The following is a 20,131-nucleotide window of genomic DNA, read 5'->3' on the forward strand; positions in this document are numbered from 1 at the left end:
CTTTTATTGGCATTTTCTGGCATGCCCTAGATGTACTATGGGAATTGTTCTTGTTCTATCACTTCTCCAGTATGGTACAGCCTTAAAATATGCAACACCTGTTTAAATACTGGGAGACAATAAAACATGCACTGGGTCATTTGTTGCCATTTTGAGTTCAAGTGTCACGTCCATAACGCTGGAATTGCTCTAAACAAGATCGACCGTGAGCTACTGTTCACTTGCGTTTCCCCCTCCGATCTTGCTTATATCAGAATGCAAGCAATTGAAGGAATAGGACACTTATTATGAATGTTGACTTCAACAAATAATTAACCCTGAAACAATTAAGTAAAGCACAGTGCTCTCTAAACAGGCTGTAGAAGAATGACAGACATGAAAACTCTGTATATATTTTAAAAAAAAAACCAGCTGAAACTCAGTTACAAATATCAAGCAGCTGTGATTCGTAGTTGCTGAGAAAAGTGTTACGAAAATTTTGTAAATCCACATTATATGTTTCATAAATACATTCAGTCGGTAAACAGGAAGTCGATGTGTGGCAGACCTGAAAACGGTATGCATGGTATAGAACCCCAAGCTAAAGTTTGGTACCAAGTGGCTATGATTTGTGGTTGCTGAGAAAAAGGGGTGTTTCGGACAAACGGAAATACGGACGGACAGGGATAAACCTGTATAACCCCCCTTCGGAGTAGGGGTATAATAAGGGGAAGCCCAATGGTTAGAGAAGCAGCTTTGGAACCAAAAGGTTGCTGGGTTCCTGGACCAGTAGGAATGGCTGAAGTGCCCTTGAGCAAGGCTGCTCTGGGTATATTGCACGTTGCTCTGGATAAAAGCATCTGCTAAATGCCTGTAATGTAATGCAAAATATCTGAAAGTCTGATCCATCATTTCATATTCATCTTTTGATCTCAAACCCAAATGTCTTCGGCGTACAGCAAAAACAAAATAATTGGCCTTGCTGCTCTTATACTTTTGGAAGGGACTATTCTCGATTTGCAATTGCTCTTGGTACTTCTCACCATGCCAAGCCCACACTAGCATCATGTTGGGCTCAGGCAGAAACCAGATGAGGAAAACAGAAAACGGACACCCATTAGAACCATTTCATAAGCTCTTAGTGTGGTTGAATGCCAAGTTTACATTAGACCGTATCTGTCTCGTTTTCTTCGCGGATGCACTGTCCGTTTACATTAAACCGCCTGGAAACGCCGGGAAACGGGAATCCGCCGGGGTCCACGTATTCAATCTAGATCGTGTCTGGTCCGGTGCTGTGTAAACATTGAGAATACGCGGATACGCTGTGCTGAGCTCTAGCTGGCGTCGTCATTGGGCAACGTCACTGTGACATCCACCTTCCTGATTCGCTGGCGTTGGTCATGTGACGCGACTGCTGAAAAACGGCGCGGACTTCCGCCTTGTATCACCTTTCATTAAAGAGTATAAAAGTATGAAAATACTGCCCATTGTGTAGTTATGATTGTCTTTAGGCTTGCCATCCTTCCACTTGCAAGTGGTAAGTGATATGCGCTGGGATCACACACACAGCGGCTCAGTCTCGAATCGTGGCTCGTGCACTTCACTCGCGCGCTCTGTGAGCTGCGCAGGGCCGGAGTGCGAACCCTCCAGAGGGCACTCGCTGTTCAGGGCGGAGTGATTTGGAGTGCAGGATGCCTGCGGAGCCGAGCGTATCCATGTATTGGTGTTGCTGTGTGCACGCGAATCGTGTATTGGTGTTGCTGTGTGCACACTAATCGTTTTAAAAACGTTAATCTGATGATCCGCTGATACGGTCTAATGTAAACCCAACCTGAGACACACACAAACGCACTCTGCCCACAAGGCTATACGGTAGCCGTAGCCCTACGTTAAATTAATACACATGTACTGAGCAGCAACCAGAAGCTAAAAGACAGAGGTTGAAAATGGAGATTTACTACACACCAGCAGCCTGCTCGCAGTGCATCTGCAATGGGTGATTTACAGAACTGTGAGTGAATTATAAAGGGAGATTTCTCAAAGTCATACTGCAGCTATATTTAGGTTGAAGCCCCCTTTCGGTCCTCAATCCTCATCATGATTACTTTTATTGTCTTATATTAACAAAAAGGTCCATTAAAACATCCTTACCACCCTCTCTGGGCCTGGACTGTGGCTTCTTGTGGGAAAAAAAATTCCCCCACATCCTCCACGTCCCCGCAGATCTCAATCCTTTTCCCACATGGTGCCAGACCCTCGTAGATGTGCAGCTGCATCATTAGGCATGGTCATTAGATTTTCATCATTGGTATACAGTCATTAGAGACCCATCATTAGGAAACAGTAGGGTACTATATACTTTGTTTTTCAGAAACAAAAAATAACAGCTTCAGTCAATTAAAAAACAAACAATGGGGAAAAAAAACAGCCAACACCACGTGCTAATTAATATGCCAACAAATTATCCAAGAAGCATCTGAATGCCCGATTTACTAGTTAATTTAACCTAGTCTTTAAGGAGACTTTTATTACCAGCTACACCATGCAACTCAGATCACGCTTAGCATTACAGGTATCAAAAGGTTCAGTTTTAGGAAAAAAAACAAGATCAACTGTGAGCTACTGCTCACTTACGTATACCCCCGCTCATATCAGAATGCAAACAATCGAAGGAAGAGGGCACTTATTATGGATGTTGACCTCTACAAATAATTAACCCTGAAACAAGCAAGTAAAGAGCAGTGTCTCTCCCCAGGGATTTCAAATAGCATCCTGGTAAACTGTCATTTTGGAACAGCATCAAAACCCACCCTATAGGTTTCGTAAATACATTAAGTCGGTAAACAGGAAGTTGATGTGCGACAGACCTGAAAACGATATACACGGTATAGAACCCCAAGCTGAAACTCTGTATCAAATATCAAGCAGTTGTGATTTGTAGTTGCTGAGAAAAGTGTTACGAAAATTTTGTAAATCCATGCTGAGTGTTTCGTAAATACATTGTCAGTAAACAGGAAGTTGATGTGCGACAGACCTGAAAACGGTATACAGAGTATAGAACCCCAAGTTGAAGCTCAGTACCAAAAATCTAGCAGTTGTGATTTGTAGTTGCTGAGAAAAGTGTTACGAAAATTTTGTAAATCCATGCTGAGTGTTTCGTAAATACATTCAGTCAGTAAACAGGAAGTTGATGTGCGACAGACCTGAAAACGGTATACAGAGTATAGAACCCCAAGTTGAAGCTCAGTACCAAAAATCTAGCAGTTGTGATTTGTAGTTGATGAGAAAAGTGTTATGAAAATGTTGTAAATACATTCGGTCGGTAAACAGGAAGTTGATGTGCGACAGACCTGAAAACGGTATAGAACCCCAAGCTAAAGTTTGGTACCGGGTGGCTATGATTTGTGGTTGCTTGGGGGGGGGTTCGGACGGATGGACAGAGGTAAACCAGTATACCCCTCCCTCCTTTGGAGCAGGGGTATTTTAAAAAAATTAAAATAAAATAATAATAAAATGTGTGGCAATTATACTATATAGATACATGCACATTTAAATAAAGCTCATATGTGAATCTCTCTGTTCAGCGTTTTTGCAGATATTGTACCTGGAGGAAGAATCTGCATTTAGCCCCATAAATGGCTGTATAATAGTTAACTGTTGCTCGAAGGCAAAAACTGTACATCACTAAGATGTCTAATACTGTTGCATGACGCAGGACGGCAATGAATAACCAGTTATGAAACGGGGATTAAATCTGTGACAATACAAGGCTTTGCAGCGATTAAGCCATCTGATAGAGCCCTCTCTATCAGATGGCTTAATCGCTGTAAAGGTTGTGAGCCTCTCCTTGAAATCCTCATTAAGCTAGAAGCGAATACGAAGTTGCAAGGCATGTCATTTCACTTCACTCTGGGAGTTCACTATGAATAATAATACATTTCTATAACATACAATGAGAGGCGCGTAAGAGAAAGTGAAAGAACAAGAAGAAAAGAGTGTGACTCAAGAGTAAAACAAGAAGGAAAATGAGTCAGAACCCTTACCAGAGTAGGCCGTGGACTGACTTTCCCAAACCCTCCCATCTCTATCTGTGGAGCCAAGCAGGAGACAGTCATCGAACTTGGAGACTCACTACTACATGACTTGTGATCAATAAACACTACACTTGTTACAAACATCCTTACCACGGTAGTACTGGTCAAACTTTCCCCATTAGGAAAAGATTTACTCTCTGTGGCAAGTGATGGCACTACATTGGATTTCAAATATTGATAGAACGGAGTATTGGCAGTCCTTACAGCACTGCTCAGAGTGGCTTCACAACGATTTCCTTCCAAATCCCCATCCTGAGTTTCACTGGTTTTCTGTTGTGGACTAAGGCTGGGAGGAGAGTCCTCATCCTTCGTTGGTTCCTTACTGAGGAACGTTGTCCCTGTGAGCTGTTGGTGTAACAGCAAGCTCGACTCTCCATCAACTGTGGCATCATTGTCGTCGTTATCATCATAGCGATCCCAAAGGGGCCTGAGAAAACGCTGAGGGTACTCCGGTTCATCTGGCCTGTCTTCCACTTCTTCCTCTGTCTCAGAGCTGGTAAAGGTGGACGATTGCAACCTCTCACTGACAGACTGCAGGAGCGAAAGGATGGAGGAGGCTTGCTGTTCCACACTCCGCTGCTCCTCCTCTGTGGCTGGGGGCACATGCAGCACATCGTCCCGTGAGGCGTCCTCTCTTCCACTGTCTTCCTCGTATATTGGGGAAAGGGAAAAGGGGTAGATCTTGACCCGACGTGTGCTCGGACTCAGCAAAGGCCCCGTGTCATTCACAAACACTGTATCAGTCTCCTCCTCCTCGCTGATTATGGCAAAGGTGCCAGGGAGGTCTAGGTGAGGTCTAGCTGAAACTGGAAAGGCTGCTAGCCTGCCAGCGGCTCTGTCCATGCTCAGTCCTCTTGAGGAATCTGACTTTAGTGCATCATCTTCCTGGCTCTGGTCATTAACAACAGTCACTTTAACTGCTCGGAAACACTCCGAGTCATCGCTAGAACCAGCTGGTGTCTCTGAACTGAGCAGCCAGCGCTGTGGACCAGCAGAGGCCTTCTCCTCCTCCCAGGTCTCACCATCTGGTCCAGGCTCAACTGCATATGCTAAAGGTGCCACATCTGGGACTAAGCTTGGCTCCCCTGTGCCTGCACAGTTCGATGACCCTTGTGTATCTCCACTTTTTATATCCTGAGAAACCAATGTGGGCTTGTCCGAACTCTCACAACTGATCAGATGAGGTTCTATCATCTTGTCATGTGCATAGCTTTGGACCACTGACGGATTTGGCCCGTCCTCGTTTTCAGAGGACTCTTGTACTAGAAATACGTTATTTTCAGCAAGCTGTTCCGAATCTGGGTTATTTACACCGACTTGAGACAAGCTTTTTCTCATGCCCTCTACTTGGCTTGATTCCATAGCGTTAATGATTGTAGATACATCACCTGAGTTCATGTGCAATGCATGACCATGATTATTGCTTTCTAGATTGTCTTTGGCTGAATACTCAAGCCCTGGGTCATTCTTGTTCTGCGGAAAACAAACGTGCTCATCCAAAACACACTGTGCCTGTCCTCTGTGTAACTCGCATGAAGTTTCAGATGTGGCTGGCTGTCCAGACGTTATATTGCTATCACTAAAAACATACTGGTGTAATTGTTCATTGTTTGTCTTAGTTGTGGCAGGTCCTCCCTTCTCAAGATTTACTCCAAGTAGCAAAGCAGGACTGTGATGGAGAGAGTCCGGTTTATCATTTTGAGAGGCAGAATTCCTCTCCATGCTCAGCTTGGTAACATCATCTGGATAACATCCACTCACCGTTTCCTCTCGGAGTTCCTGCATGCTGAATAGCCCACTGGTCGAGGTAACATCAGCACTAATGGCCACACTGGTCCGGATATCCGTGTCTGAACCAGCAATGGACTCGTAGCCTGAGGACGGGGTGGACCGACTCCCATCTGTCTGTATCCTGCTGCCCAAAGTTCCATCAGAGATGGTTGTCTGGGGATTCCCATCACCCTGAACAGGTAAATGTTCTCTCAGTGCCTGCCCCAGGCTGGTTTCTTCATCCTTTGGTCCCATAAAGATGAGATTCTCCATCCCCTCAATAAACTCATCTCTTGATCGAGTCTCACTTTCTCGCTCAGAAACGTCAATCCTCTCCAGGGCAGCCAGAGCATTTGTGAGAATGCTGTCTACTAACTTTTTGGACTCTAGCTGTAGTGTCTCTCTATCTACATCCAGCTGTTCTGTCTCTTCATCGTCCAGGATGAACTCCGCCTGCCAGGCGGCGTGTCCCGAAATTTCTGCTACAGATGGTAACCCCGGGGCTCGGGTTTCCTTATGGTCCCATCCATCTAGGCCAGAACTAGACAGTTTGCTATCCTGCCAGGAATCAGGAGCAATTTTCAAACCAGCGGAGTTTGTGTGCAAGTTGGAGGCAGTGTTAATTTCAGGAAAATGTGTGTTCGAGTTTGCGGCAGTATCAGCGTTGGACGGCTGCATTTGGGAAGTACCTGGGGTTTCAGCTAAAAAGTCAAACATCAGATCCTCCATATAAAGAGACTCTGAATGTAGACAAGTCTCAAGCTCCGATTCAGATTCGAATGGCTCGGACTTATGGATATGAGCTTCACCAACGATAACCGCCTCTAAAATAGTAGACCTACAGGCACTATCCTCATTCGTACACATCTTACCAGTATCAAAGTCTAAAGAATTTATATTGGCCTTGGTGTGTATCTGTAAGGCACTTGAGCTCAAAGCACTGTGCGTTCCTTCTGCCTCTGCTTTTCTGCAAGTGTTGGAGTTTACAGTGGAAGAACCCACTGAAGCATAATCAGAACAAACACCGTTTGAAGATAATGTTTTCGGGTTAGGCTGTCCTGAAAGGATCTCTGTGGGGGGAGGTATGACATGACTGCCTGTGTTTGCCTCATTCTGCTCTGTTTCTTCTTCTTCGGAGGCAGACAGACCCACATCAACTTTGCACTGCCCCTCCTCTCCCTCCGAGATTGGGGAGTAGATTTGCACTTCCTGGTTCCTCTTCATCTTCCTGATTTTCCTAAGGCCACGGTACGTCACATGTGTTACCACTGGGGGGCATGCCAGAGCACGACGCCGCTCCTGCTCTTCTTTCTCCTCGTTCTCTTCTTCCACAGCAGCAGACGGGTTCTCTATTGCTGTATTTCCATCCTCTTTGGCCAAAGCCTCTTCCTGCAGCCTGCAAACAAAGGGCAGAGACATCAGTTAATACAATACAAGTCTGATCAAATTCATTTTAAGGTGCAGTCATTTGGTTTTAGAAGCGGTCTGGTTTGAGCTTTCTCAACTTTCTTCTACAAGATACTGAAGAAAGAGTGGACTGGGTTACTCTGAAATAAGCTGATATGGAAGTCATATTTAAGAGTTATTCCACGAAATCGAGTTGTACATGAGCTGACAGCCGATGAGGCGTGTAGCGCCGAGTCCGCTATAAGCCACGTACGACGAGATTGAGTGAAATAACTACTTATATCCATGTTCACTGGATTTTGAGAGAGCATTTTTATTTTTTTGCAAATTCAATAAATCAAAAGACTTTATACAAAACGTCTGACAAAATCGTTTCCATTTAGAATGTAAACAAACGATGAAACGACAGTAGCAATTTATGAAAAAAAATGCTATAATTATTGAAAAATTAAAAAAATATATATCTATATGCTACATCTTACCATCAAATACTTTTATTCCTTTTTTTTTTTGCTTTTTCTCCCGCCAGCATATAACATGAAGGGTACAGCTATCGCTTATCGCTCTGTCTGTCCGTCTGTAAACGTTTTAGTTTCCGGAGCATAACTGAAAAACTATTAGGAATTTTTTCACGAAACCTGACAGTTATGTTAAATGACTAGAGGAGTTGTGCCTTTTGACATTTTGGGATTTCTGTGATTTTTATTATGTCCGTGTTTCCATGGCAACCAATTCAACTTAGGAAAATTTGGAGCGGGGGTTTCATGTGGGGGGCACGTCATCTCCTGATGACTCGTTTGTATTTTTGGGGGGGTTTTGTTTTCGAGTTTTTATTTCGTCCTCGGTTGGTTCAGCAACACGCTCCGCCATTTTGTTTTGCTCTACTCACGGTATAGGAGCTGATAGCCTAGTAGCAGAGTGGCCAATCAGAGCGCGTGATTGCTCATATCCAGTGAATGTGGATAGAATAACAGGCTATACCATTAATACATTCAAACTAGTGGTCATTAAAACATGAGAAACAAATGCTGAACTATAGATGAGGAAAAGCAGTCTTATGGCCCTTTTCCACTACCCTTTTTCAGCTCACTTCAGCTCGCTTCAGCCCGACACAGCTCGCGTTTCGACTACCTCAGAAGAGCACGACTCAGCTCGCTTCAGCCCTGCTCAGCCCCCAAAACTCGCACGGTTTTGGAGTAGGGCTGAAGCGAGCCAAACCGAGCCGAGTGGGGCTAGGGGCGTGAGCAGACACTCCCCTGTGCACTGATTGGTGAGGAGGAGTGTCCTCACACGCCCACACACGCCCCGCGAGCACGCTGGGATCTGTAAACACCGTAAACCTGGAAGAAGAAGAATTACGAGAATTTCTGAAGCCTTATGCGCCTCGCCTCATCTATACGCTCTTGCCAGTATCTGTTGGCGTTGTTGGTGACAACAAGCCACAGCACCAAGACCAGCAACACTAACGACTCCATGTTTATTGTTTACTATTCGGGTCGTGAGACTACCGCTTAAAAGATCACTGATGTCACTGTTTGCGCCGCCTAACGACATCACGTGACGTCCACCCACTTTCGCTAACTCCACCCAATGTGTCCACCCACTTCCAGCCAGCATGGTTCAGCGCGGTTGTAGTCGAAATGCAACTCCAACAGCCCCGCTCAGCCCGACTCAGCACGGCACGGCTCAGCCCAACTCAGCCGCGTTGGTAGTGGAAAAGCGGCATTAGAACACCCCGTATGACTCATCTGGTGTTGACACCAGGCTCCATACACATCCGCTGCTTTTAGCAGGCTCTCTCCTACATGTCCATCAACTGATGTGTAAAAGCACTTACTCAAACAGCAAGAACAGTTTTCATATTAAACATTTATAACCAGCTACACAAAACCCCACTTTTCCCATGGGCATGGTGCTGAGGCACTCCGAGTGCAGCTTTACCTCACGAGCGTCACACTGTTCCGTAACAGGATTAAAGTTTTATTTTCATTGATATGAAAATATTCACTGATCTTCCTACAAAAGAGGCAACTGTGGCAAACCGGAAAGTACATGCTTTCCTAAAAGCTTCATTCCTTGATTTCTGTCTGACTTGTTCACCAGTGTACAAAAACCACTCATACAACTGCATATTAAAGCTAAACCTTGTCCCACCTTATTCTCGATCAATTTTTAACCAATTACACAGCTGCCTTTCAATACAGCAAGAGAAGTCCAAGCCCCTTTTAAAAACCTCATGTTCATAAATGAAAGACGCTTGTGTTTTCCCTACAAAAGACATAAAACGGAATGCAGCGTGAAATCTCAGTAGTGTAAAATAATTAAAAAAAACCAACACACGCTCGGAAGAGACGTTACAAATGCACAGCATTTCATGCGGGAGTAAGAATGTGCGTGTGAGAGAGAATGAGAGCAGAGCAGAGCTGGCACACTGTCACTCTTCAGACCTATTCCTAGCAAGCCGTGCAGTGAGGTTTTCTCGATTGCGCCTGGAGCCCATCCTCCACAGACAAGTCGAAGCAGAACTAAGACTCCTCCTAACCGGCATCCAAAAATGATGCATCTCCCTATAAACTCTTTTTATAATTGCTTTGGATAGGAAACCACATACTTAATGTTCTGTAAGCTACGGTGTTTCACAGTCTTTTTCTCTGAACCTGATGAGATGGAGGCAAAAACTGGAAATGATGTAGTGTAGCTCCATTTAGAAGCCGGTTCTATTTTTTTAAAAAAGCACAGATTTTTCTTTCGTTTCTGACATTAAGCCAAAAACATTCTACGTCCTGTGTGCTGCTAAAAATCACCTCCAGGCACCAGTGGGGGTTATAGACCATATGGAACATAAGGAGCATATGGGCCATAATTTTATCCTCATCACCATACAATGAGTCATCAATACTCAGACAGAAGGAGAGAGAGAGAGAGAGAGAGAGAGAGAGAGAGAGAGAGAGAGATTCCATGCAAGGTTTATCTGGGGCCCTATGTCTGTCCACCCATCTGTAGAGAGGAACTGAGATAGCGCCATGAGCAAGTACACACACCCTACCTTGTTAGGATTTTCTACTGACTAATAATTACTAATGCAGCTATTTCACAGTTAGTCCACAAAATCGAGTCGTACATGAGCTGATGGCTGACGAGGCACGTAGCACCGAGTGGGCTATAAGCCATGTATGACAAGATGGAGTGGAATAACTCTTTTATTCTATGCACATTCACTGGATTTTGAGAAACAGAGCATTTTTATTTTTTGCAAATCCAATAAATTAAACAAACAAACAAACAAACAAACAAAAACCTTTATACAAAACGTCCGACAAAATCATTTCTGCCTAGCGGACACGTGACAAATTGCATACACGCGAAGCAAAACATTCAAATTTGACAAGATTTACATCAACAGTCGATCAATGAAAACATTTTATTGAAAAAAAATTAAGCTTCAAATTTTTCAAGTAGAATTTTTATTTCGTCCTTGGTTGGTTCAGGAAAATGCTCCGCCATTTTGTTTTACTCTAATATATATTAGTGCTGTCAAGCGATTAAAATATTTAATCGCGATTAATGTCGCGACTGTCATAGTTAACTCGCGATTAATCGCAATTTAATCGCACGTTTTTGTCACATGAAAAACCATTGTAATTCTCTTATCAGCATAAAAAAGTGAATGGGTTTGCTTTGTACCAAATTTTTTTTTTATTGCAGAGCATAACACGTCTTGTCACAGCCACTGCAAAGTCGGGCTGGAGCCGCCAATGGGAAAACGAAACCTAAGCCGAGCACCGTGGCTCTTCGTCCCGAGGCGCGGGGCTAGCGCGCCATGCCCGCGCTGGTTCTTCGGGGGAGGGCAGAGGACTCTGGCTGTGCGGGGCGTGGCATTACAGTCTAGCTGCTATCGTTTTTCTAAGCAAAGTCTCTGTTCCAAGTTCCTGGCAGTTTCAAAAGCTTATGAAAAACCTACATCATGTCACAGAGCGTTAATCTCGCGATAAAAAAAATTATCGCCGTTAAAATTGAGTCAAGTTAACGCGATAACAACGCAACATTTTTGACAGCACTAATATACACACACACACACACACACACACACACACACACGAGTCGATATCCTAGTAGTAGAGTAGTCGATCAGAGTGCACGATTGCTCATATCCAGTGAATGTGGATAGAACAATTAACAGTTATTCCATGAAATCGAGTTGTACGTGAGCTGATAGCCGAAGAGGCGTGTAGCACCGAGTTGGCTATAAGCCATGTATGACAAGATTGAGTGGAATAACCGTTTTATTCTACCCACATTCACTGGATTTTGAGAAACGGAGCATTTTTCTTTCTTGCAAATTCGAGACAAAAAAAAAACAATACAAAACTTCCGACAAAATCATTTCCGCTTAGAGTGCAAACAAACCAGCGAAATGACAGTAGCAATTTGTGAAAAAAAAAGAAGATACGTTCTTACCATCAAATACTTTTATTCTATATTTTGTTGCACTTTTTTTTTTTGGGGGGGGGTTGTTTTCAAGTAGAGTTTTTATTTCGTCCTCAGTTGGTTCAGCAACATGCTCCACCATTTTGTTTTTTTTTTCTACTCACAGTATATGAGCTGATAGCCTAGTAGTAGAGTAGCCAATCAGAACATGCGATTGCTCATGTCCAGTGAATATATAATTAATGTTATACCAACCCCTAAACCTAAATAACCTTGTTTAAATAAAATCCCACCAGTCAAAAGTCCTCACAAGTTTAAACTGTCAGACATTCCTAATCTTCTCACAAAGATCGAAAACATCATCCTGCCACCTCCCTAACACACACACGGTATACACACAAAAATAAGCTGTGCAAGTAAAAAGAACTGAGCAACTGACCTTGCAGCATTAAAGGAGACAAGAGGTCAAACAGGACTAAAGCGGTCGGCCTGCTCTGCTCACGTTAACAAATGTATCTGCAGACTAAGCAAAGCTTAGAAAAGCATATTGTATTAGTTCAGACAAAACTGGCTTTCACTCCGAGGTTAAGCTCTAAAACACACGTTCTATAGGACTTTCATTTTACAGTTTACAATTCGTGCTGTTCATCCAGTCTCATCCGTGCCACGTGCACAAACCGTTACGGATACGACTCGACTCTGGTGCGGCCCGTTTGCTATGCAGTGCTGTCTCTGCTCTTTAATGGTGCATAGCTCCGCACTCACAAGCACTTCTACCTCAGAGAAAGTAATTCTCTCTCTGCAATTTTAGCCTGAATCACTTTGCTCTCACAATCAAATCTAATTATTTTCTGCACTTATGCCCCAGGAGCTTCTCTGGTACAACATCACACACTTTCAACATCCCCTAACATCAATGATTCAGTTAATCAGGCCTCGTCCTGACTCCCGGTCTGCCTCCGTCTCCATGTCTCTCAGTACGTACATTAAGTCAGGCTCCTATAGTTAATTGTAGAGCTATGAATAGAAGCTCTCTTTGCCCTAGTTCAGTAGCAGAGCAGAAATCAGCTTCAGCTTCACCGAGGATGTTCTCCGACTCTCTTTCTCTTCACTCAGGTTTGAGACCTTTTCCTTTCTCTCCCTTCTTATCCATGGTCAAGGACCAAATGCTGAGGTACACTGACCCAATCATACACTCGGAGCTCACCATGTAGAACACGCAAGAGTTCGGAGGACCCTTCGTGTCCTCACACACCACTCGGCTCAGATTCCTCTCCCAAATTAATTCGCTACAGAACAGTCAAGGATGAGCATTTTTCTTGCAGTCTTAAGCACGTTCAAGAAAACAGAGGCATTCGGGCTTCTCCGTGCATGAATTAATGATGCTGTGTCTAAAGATAGATCACAAAATCATGCGCACAAACACCAAGCGAGAATACTGATAAGACCAAATGTTTCTCTGCGATGATTATTTTAGCATGGCTATCAGATTATTCCTGAGGTCACATTCACATCTCATGGGGGACTTCTCGGGAATGACTACTGCACACTTCCTTGAGGCCCTTAGTGATGTTTGTCTTCCTCTGGGGACAAGTGATTTCAACCAAGATACAGATACAAGCGTACATGTGCACCATTCCGACATGACAGCAACTGAGCTCGAGCGTAATAAATACAGTGGATATAAAAAAAAAAAAGAAGTGTACACACCCCGTTAAATTTTTTTTTTTTACATCAGAAAAACCTGAGACAATAAATAATTTCAAAACTCCCCCCCCCTTTAATGTGACCTATAACCTTTACAGTTCAATTGAAAAACAAACAAATCTGTTAGGAGGGAAAAAAAATAAAAACTGTACAATAAGCTGGTTGCGTAAGTGTGCACACCCTTAAACTAATACTTTGTTGAAGCGCCTTTTGATTTAATTGCAGCATTCAATCTTTTGGGGTTCACACCTGCCATCAATTAAAATGACTCTGATTAACCCCAAATAAAGTTCAGACATTTACTCAGTTGCATCTTCCAGCAAAAGCCAGCGTTCACCGAGCGCTTACAAAGCATCAAAGGGAACTCATTGCTGAAAGGTATCAGTCAGGAGACGGGGACAAAAACATTTCCACGGCATTAGATATACCATGGAGCGCAGTGAAGAGAGTCATCAAGAAGTGGAGAAAATATGGAACAACAGTGACGTTACCGAGAACTGGACGTCCCTCCAAAATTGATGAAAAGACGAGACGAAAACTGGTCAGGGAGGCTGCCGAGAGGCCTACAGCAACACTGAAGGAGCGGCAGGAATTTCTGCCAAGTACTGGTTGTGTACTACATGTGACAACAATCTCCTGTATTCTCCATATGCCTGGACTATGAGGTAGGGTCAAAGAAAAATATCCAGGCCTGGCTAAATTTTGCAAAAAAAAAAAAAATTTACAATCAACTCTCCCAAAAGCATGTGGGGAAAATGCGTTATGGTCTGATGAAACCAAGGTTGAACTTTTTGGCCACAATTCCAAAAGGTACGTTTGGCACAAAAACAACACTGCGCATCACCAAAACACAACCATACCCACGGTGAAGCATGGTGGTGGCAGCGTCATGTTTTGGGGTTGTTTTTCTTCAGCTGGAACAGAGGCTTTAGTAAAGGTGGCGGGAATTATGAACAGTTCTAAATACCAGTCAATTTTGGCCCAAAACCTTCAGGCGTCTGCTAGAAAGCTGAAGATGAATTTCATCTTTCAGCACGACAATGACCCCAAAAAAGTTTTGGAACGGCCCAGCCAGAGCCCAGACCTAAATCCAATTGAAAATCTGTGGGGTGACCTGAAGAGGGCTGTGCACAAGAGACGCCCTCGCAATCTGACAGATTTGGAGCGCTTTTGCAAGGAAGAGTGGGCAAATACTGCCAAGTCTAGATGTGGCAGGCTGATAAACTCCGACCCAAAAAGACTGAATGCTGTGATGAAATCAAAAGGTGCTTCAACAAAGTATTAGTTTAAGGGTGTGCACACTTATGCAACCAGCTTATTGTACGGTATGTTTTTCCCCCTAACAGATTTGTTTGTTTTTCAATTGAATTGTACAGGTTATAGGTCACATTAAAGGTGGGAAAAGTTTTGAAATTATTTTTCATGATCTCATTTTTTTTTCTACCATTTTAACGGGGTGGGTACACTTTTTATATCCACTGTACCCGCCCTAGATTGTGTTTGAGAGGCATGCTACTTCTGAGTCTTGCTGGTGTGTATTTACCGTCTTGAACTTGGACAATAAAGACGCTAAGAAGACAGAACTGTTCAAATGATCCTGAGGAGACAGTACACACCAAGAATTAAAGATTCTGTTGTTTAATAGTTAGACACTGCTATACAGACTGATGTCCACACTTGACTTATCAAGTATATTAGTGTCGGACCTTTAATTTTGGCTTTAAAAAGTGCATATTCTGGACAAATTTTGGTTTGTTTGTTTTTTTAAATATGAAAAGTATGTCCCTTTACACACTCATCCAGAAGGGTAATTTTGCACAAGGCCATCTGTCTACAGCAGAAAAAAATAAAATAACAAAACGCGTCTGGAAAAATCCCAAGGGAGTCTGGAGCCAGATTCGTGACGTCACGTGCGGATCCGCCAGCAGGCTGCGAGAGCTTACATCGATTCAGTGCACAGTCCATGTAGACCAAGTTTAGCAGCTAGCGATTTTGCATTGAAATATGGAATTGTCGCCTGAGCTTCTAAACCCATGGATTCATGCATCAATGCTCATCTATCTAGTTACATAAATCGTATTTTTTCTAATTACTATTATGTATTTATATATTTCTTCATTTAGAAGAGTACTGGCTACTGTAGGACAAGGATTTCATAAGCTACACACATGGAATCGGCTAAGCAGGGTTGTATATACGTTTAATGTGTTTGACAGGTCCCAAGATCTCAAGCCCTGACACGCAGATCCCCTTGATACATGTGAAGTAAGCGTATTATCGCCCAGCGCTTCCGTGTTGTTTACTTTTGCGTGTCAATAAATAACATTATCCGCGTACCACACAAACACAGGAACACCTAATTTAGAGTATAGTCCCTTATTTCTTACCCTGGCAACAGTCAACTTGTGAATTGCCAATTTTCTTGGTCTTTTTCTTGGCTCTGCTTGGTCCTCGGCTTTTTCCGGGTGCCTCGCACGAAGCGCTCCCGTTTCTCTCTCATTGTCCGGTCTTTTGGAAAACGATGAGTACTAATCCCATCATGATTGGTGTTGCTACAGCCTCCTACGATACAGCTGTTAACCATTTTAATAATTACGTGATAACGTTGAAGAAATTTGCAGAAAACCACCAGGTCGTTTTCTCATAAACAAACCAACACTGACATGGGATTCAGAAGGAGGCGTCCCGCGTGTGACATCACGAAAATCAATGTTTCCCGGGAAATCCAATGCCAAGTTTTTTCAAAGGCGAACCAATTCGCCTCAAATGGCTTGATTTAAACTGAATTTTTCTGGCATTGCATAAAGGTATAAAAATTGCACAAAATGCAAAATGTGATGGGTATTTTATATTAAACTTTGGTCAAATAAGAGAATTACATTGATCTTGCTCCTAAATATACCCAAGATGTGCACTTTAACAGCCAGTGTTGTGATGACTACAGTGTTAAACTGAATTCTTAGACACAGAATAAGCCTGAAAGAAACAGATGGCTGAGGTGGAATGAAAGAAGCCAAAAAACACCCATCACATCAGCAGGATTTTTTTTAAGAAAATTTTAAAATGTGGCATCTAAAGGTCAAAGTGCTCTGCTATTATTCTAAAGGTTTTTACAGTGGATATAGAAAAAAAGTCTCCACACAATGTCTTGCAAAAGTATTCATCCCCCTTGGTGTTTGCCCTAGTAAGTAAGTAAGTAAGTAAGTAAGTAAGTAAGTAAGTAAGAAAGAAAGAAAGAAAGAAAGAAAGCACAACTTTATTCATCACACACTTGTGAAATTTCCTCTCTGCATTTAACCCATCTGGGGCAGTGAACACACACACACACACACACACACACACACACACACACGAGCAGTGAGCACACACACACACATACCCAGAGCAGTGGGCAGCCATGCTAACAGTACCCGGGGAGCAGTTGGGAGTTTGGTGCCTCACTCAAGGGCGCCTCAGCCCAAGGCCGTCCCATATTAGCCTAACCTGCATGTCTTTGGACTGTGGGGGAAACCGGAGCACCCGGAGGAAACCCACGCAGACACGGGGAGAACATGCAAACTCCACACAGAAAGGCCCTTGCCGGCCGCTGGGTTCGAACCCAGAACCTTCTTGCTGTGAGGCGACTGTGCTAAGGCCAAAAAAAAAAAAAAGTGTGTTTCAGGTAACATGAAATACTAAAACAAGGTCGGTAGGTAGGAAAAAGGTTTTTTTTTCTTAAATTTTTTTTATTTTGTTCGAAAAAATTAACACAAGTAAACATCTTACAAAATAGTATTTTGGCACAGAATCCTTTATACCACACATCATAATAAAATAAAAGTGTTTTAAATCTTTAAACGAATAAAAAAAAATATCGCAAGAGTTCGAGTTATGACCTACGGAAGCGTATTGCTGCCACACTCAAAAAAAAATTGGCTTAGAATCAAGTAATTATGTGAAAAGATATTGTTAAAGTTATCACGTTTTTACAATATATTTATCATGTAATAACAACATCACGTAATTTCATGATACGAAATTATCACGTTATTTCATGATATTTTCATGTAATAACGTGAAAACACCTCATCAAGAAATAACGTGAAAATAACGTCCTAGGCTAGGCTACTTCCATTAAAAGCAGACGGCCTAGCCTAGCCTACTGTAGAACTTGGGTCGAGCAAAAACACCGAGCAAAAACATGGCTGAATCCTGAATGACTCCTATTTGTATAAAAATGGGACTACATAGGCGGCAAAATGTAGTGTTTTTCCCTGCCATGGAAGTGCACTTGTATACTGAAGAGGAAGCAATTTGCATTACAGCCGTGAATGAGGATTCAAAATGGCAGCTCGGCTCAGTTTTCCCTTCCTCCTTCAGTATACAAGTGCACTTCCATGTTTATGCAGGAGGGCTGACAGAAGTGGCGAAACATTTTACTTTTTATCGTTTCTTTCACAACTTGAATGCGTTGAAACAAAAAATTATGACAAACTAAAATATCGAGGGAAATTTGTAATAAAAACTTTACGGTCGGCAATTTCGACGCAGAAATTCTCGATCGGTCGGGTTACCGGAAACACACTTTTTTTGGCCTAACCACTACACCACCATGCCACCCTGGTATTGACTGGTATTCACCCCTCAAAGTCAATACTTTGTAGAGCCACCTTTTGCTGCAATTACAGCTGCAAGTCTCTTGGGGTATGTCTTGATTAGCTTAGCACATCTAGCCACTGGGATTTTTGCCCATTCCTCAAGGCAAAACTGCTCCAACTCCAAGTTAGATGGGTTGCGTTGGTGTACAGCAATCTTCAAGTCATGCCACAGATTCTCAATTGGATTGAGGTCTGGGCTTTGATTAGGCCATCCCAAGATGTAAATGTTTCCCTTTAAACCACTCCAGTATAGCTTTAGCAGTATGTTTAGGGTCATTGTCCTGCTGGAACGTGAACCTTCATCCCAGTCTCAAACCTCTGGCTGGCTCAAACAGGTTTTCCTCCAAAATTACCCTGTATAGAGATCTTGCAGTCACGTGACCGGAAAGTACACAACCGCCATCTTGTCGGTCAAAAACACCGCTGAATACTACTGCACTCGTGTGCAGAATGGATCAATTTCAACCGACGGACTACACAGCTCATTTTTCTAATGAACAGATAACTAGATATATGTCTAAAATAAACGATCTACGGATTTGTGACCCTTATGGCTTACCGGACGGAGTTTTCACGACCGGATTTTGAACTGCCAGCGGAATACCCGGACGTGTATAATTACCTCATTAACTTTCCCTCGCTGTTCAGTGGTGAAGCACTGCGTGCTTATAAATCTCTGGACAGTTATCTCTACAGAAATTCAGGATTTGTCAGAGACTCAGATGTGGCATCTTGTAAACAAGAATCCTCATTGGACGGGTAAGTCACTTAAGTATTGAGTATAGCACTGACCAGCCGATTATAGAACAGAATAAGGTAATTCCAGCTCGTCCGTCTTGTTTACATGGATCTGGCGTTGGAGAGGTAGCGGCTTGGCAGTGGAGATTTGAGTAGCTGTTTTCTGAGCTTAGTCAATAGGCCGGCTCTGCAGCCTCGCTTTTGCTTCTGCTCCCGGCACCACCTCCTTCGCTTTGCTTCCGATAACAATCCACGGAGACCCCGCTGGTCTCGCAATCTCGTCCGGAATGTTTTTTTTTTTCTCGTCCAGAATGTTGTGCATGTGATGGAAATCGCTACAAACCGTCATTTTCTGCTGGAAACCAATGTCCAGTAAGTCCATACGGTTGTAGTGGATATTGAAGTCCGGTACAGACGAACAACACGCAAAAATACACACAAAAAACATAAAAAACGTGCACAGGTAGGGAGAGCTTGTAGCCGCAGCTGTTGTAGTAGAATTGTATATAGTAGGGTTCAGTGTTGCCAGATACTGCTGACATTTTCCAGCCCAAATTATGTTCAAAACCCGCCAAAATGCACTTGAAACCGCCCAACTTGGGCGGGAAACCGCCCAATCTGGCAACACTGGTAGGGTTTTCCAGAAGAAAAGGTAGAAGTAAAAGCAGAAGTAGAACCAGAAGTAGAAGTAGAAGGCGGAATATGGCGTTTGACCGACAAGATGGCGTCTGTCACAATCTGGATCGGCTGTGACGTCACATGCAAGTGCTTCAAACCTGATCAGCTTTCCTGTCACTGCAGATGAAAATTATCCCCACAGCATGATGCTACCACCACCATGCTTCACTGTAGAAATGGTGTTCTCAGGGTATTGGGTTTGCGCCACACATGGCATTTCCCATGATGGCCAAAAAGATCAATGTTAGTCTCATTTGACCAGAGAATCTTCTTCCATGTGTTTGGGGAGTCTGTCACATGCTGTTGAACAAACTCCAAATGTGTCTTCTTAAACAATGGCTTTTTTCTGGCCACTCTTCCATAAAGCCCCACTCTGTGGAGTGTACGGCTTAAAGTGGTCCTATGGAAAGATATTCCCATCTCCGCTGTGGATCTGTGCAGCTCCTTCAGTGTCATCTTTGGTGTCTTTGTTGTATCTCTGATCAATGCCCTGCTTGCCCGGTCTGTGAATTTTGGTGGGCGGCCTTCTCCTGTCAGGTTTGTAGTGGTGACATGCTCTTTACATTTTGCTATAATGGATTTAATGGTGCTCCCTGGGATATTCAAAGTTTGGAATTTTTTTTTTTATAACCCAACCCTGATCTATACTTCTCCACAACTTTGTCTCTAACCTGTTTGGAGGCTCCTTGGTTT

The 20,131-nt window shown here is 43.2% G+C and overlaps 1 protein-coding gene across 1 annotated transcript in view; it reads right to left on the reverse strand.

The window, feature by feature from the left end:
- LOC132873630 (uncharacterized) overlaps nt 1-20,131 on the reverse strand; it is a 109,170-nt gene that overhangs the window by 32,345 nt on the left and 56,694 nt on the right. Inside the window, exons 4-6 of the mRNA XM_060909374.1 lie at nt 4,164-7,239; nt 4,023-4,067; nt 2,131-2,249 (exon numbers count right to left, since the gene is read on the reverse strand). Of these exons, the coding sequence (XP_060765357.1) occupies nt 2,131-2,249; nt 4,023-4,067; nt 4,164-7,239 (3,240 nt within the window). The remainder of the gene's footprint in view (nt 1-2,130; nt 2,250-4,022; nt 4,068-4,163; nt 7,240-20,131) is intronic.

Source organism: Neoarius graeffei, chromosome 25 (genome assembly GCF_027579695.1).
Source record: "Neoarius graeffei isolate fNeoGra1 chromosome 25, fNeoGra1.pri, whole genome shotgun sequence".
Taxonomy (NCBI): Eukaryota; Metazoa; Chordata; class Actinopteri; order Siluriformes; family Ariidae; genus Neoarius; species Neoarius graeffei.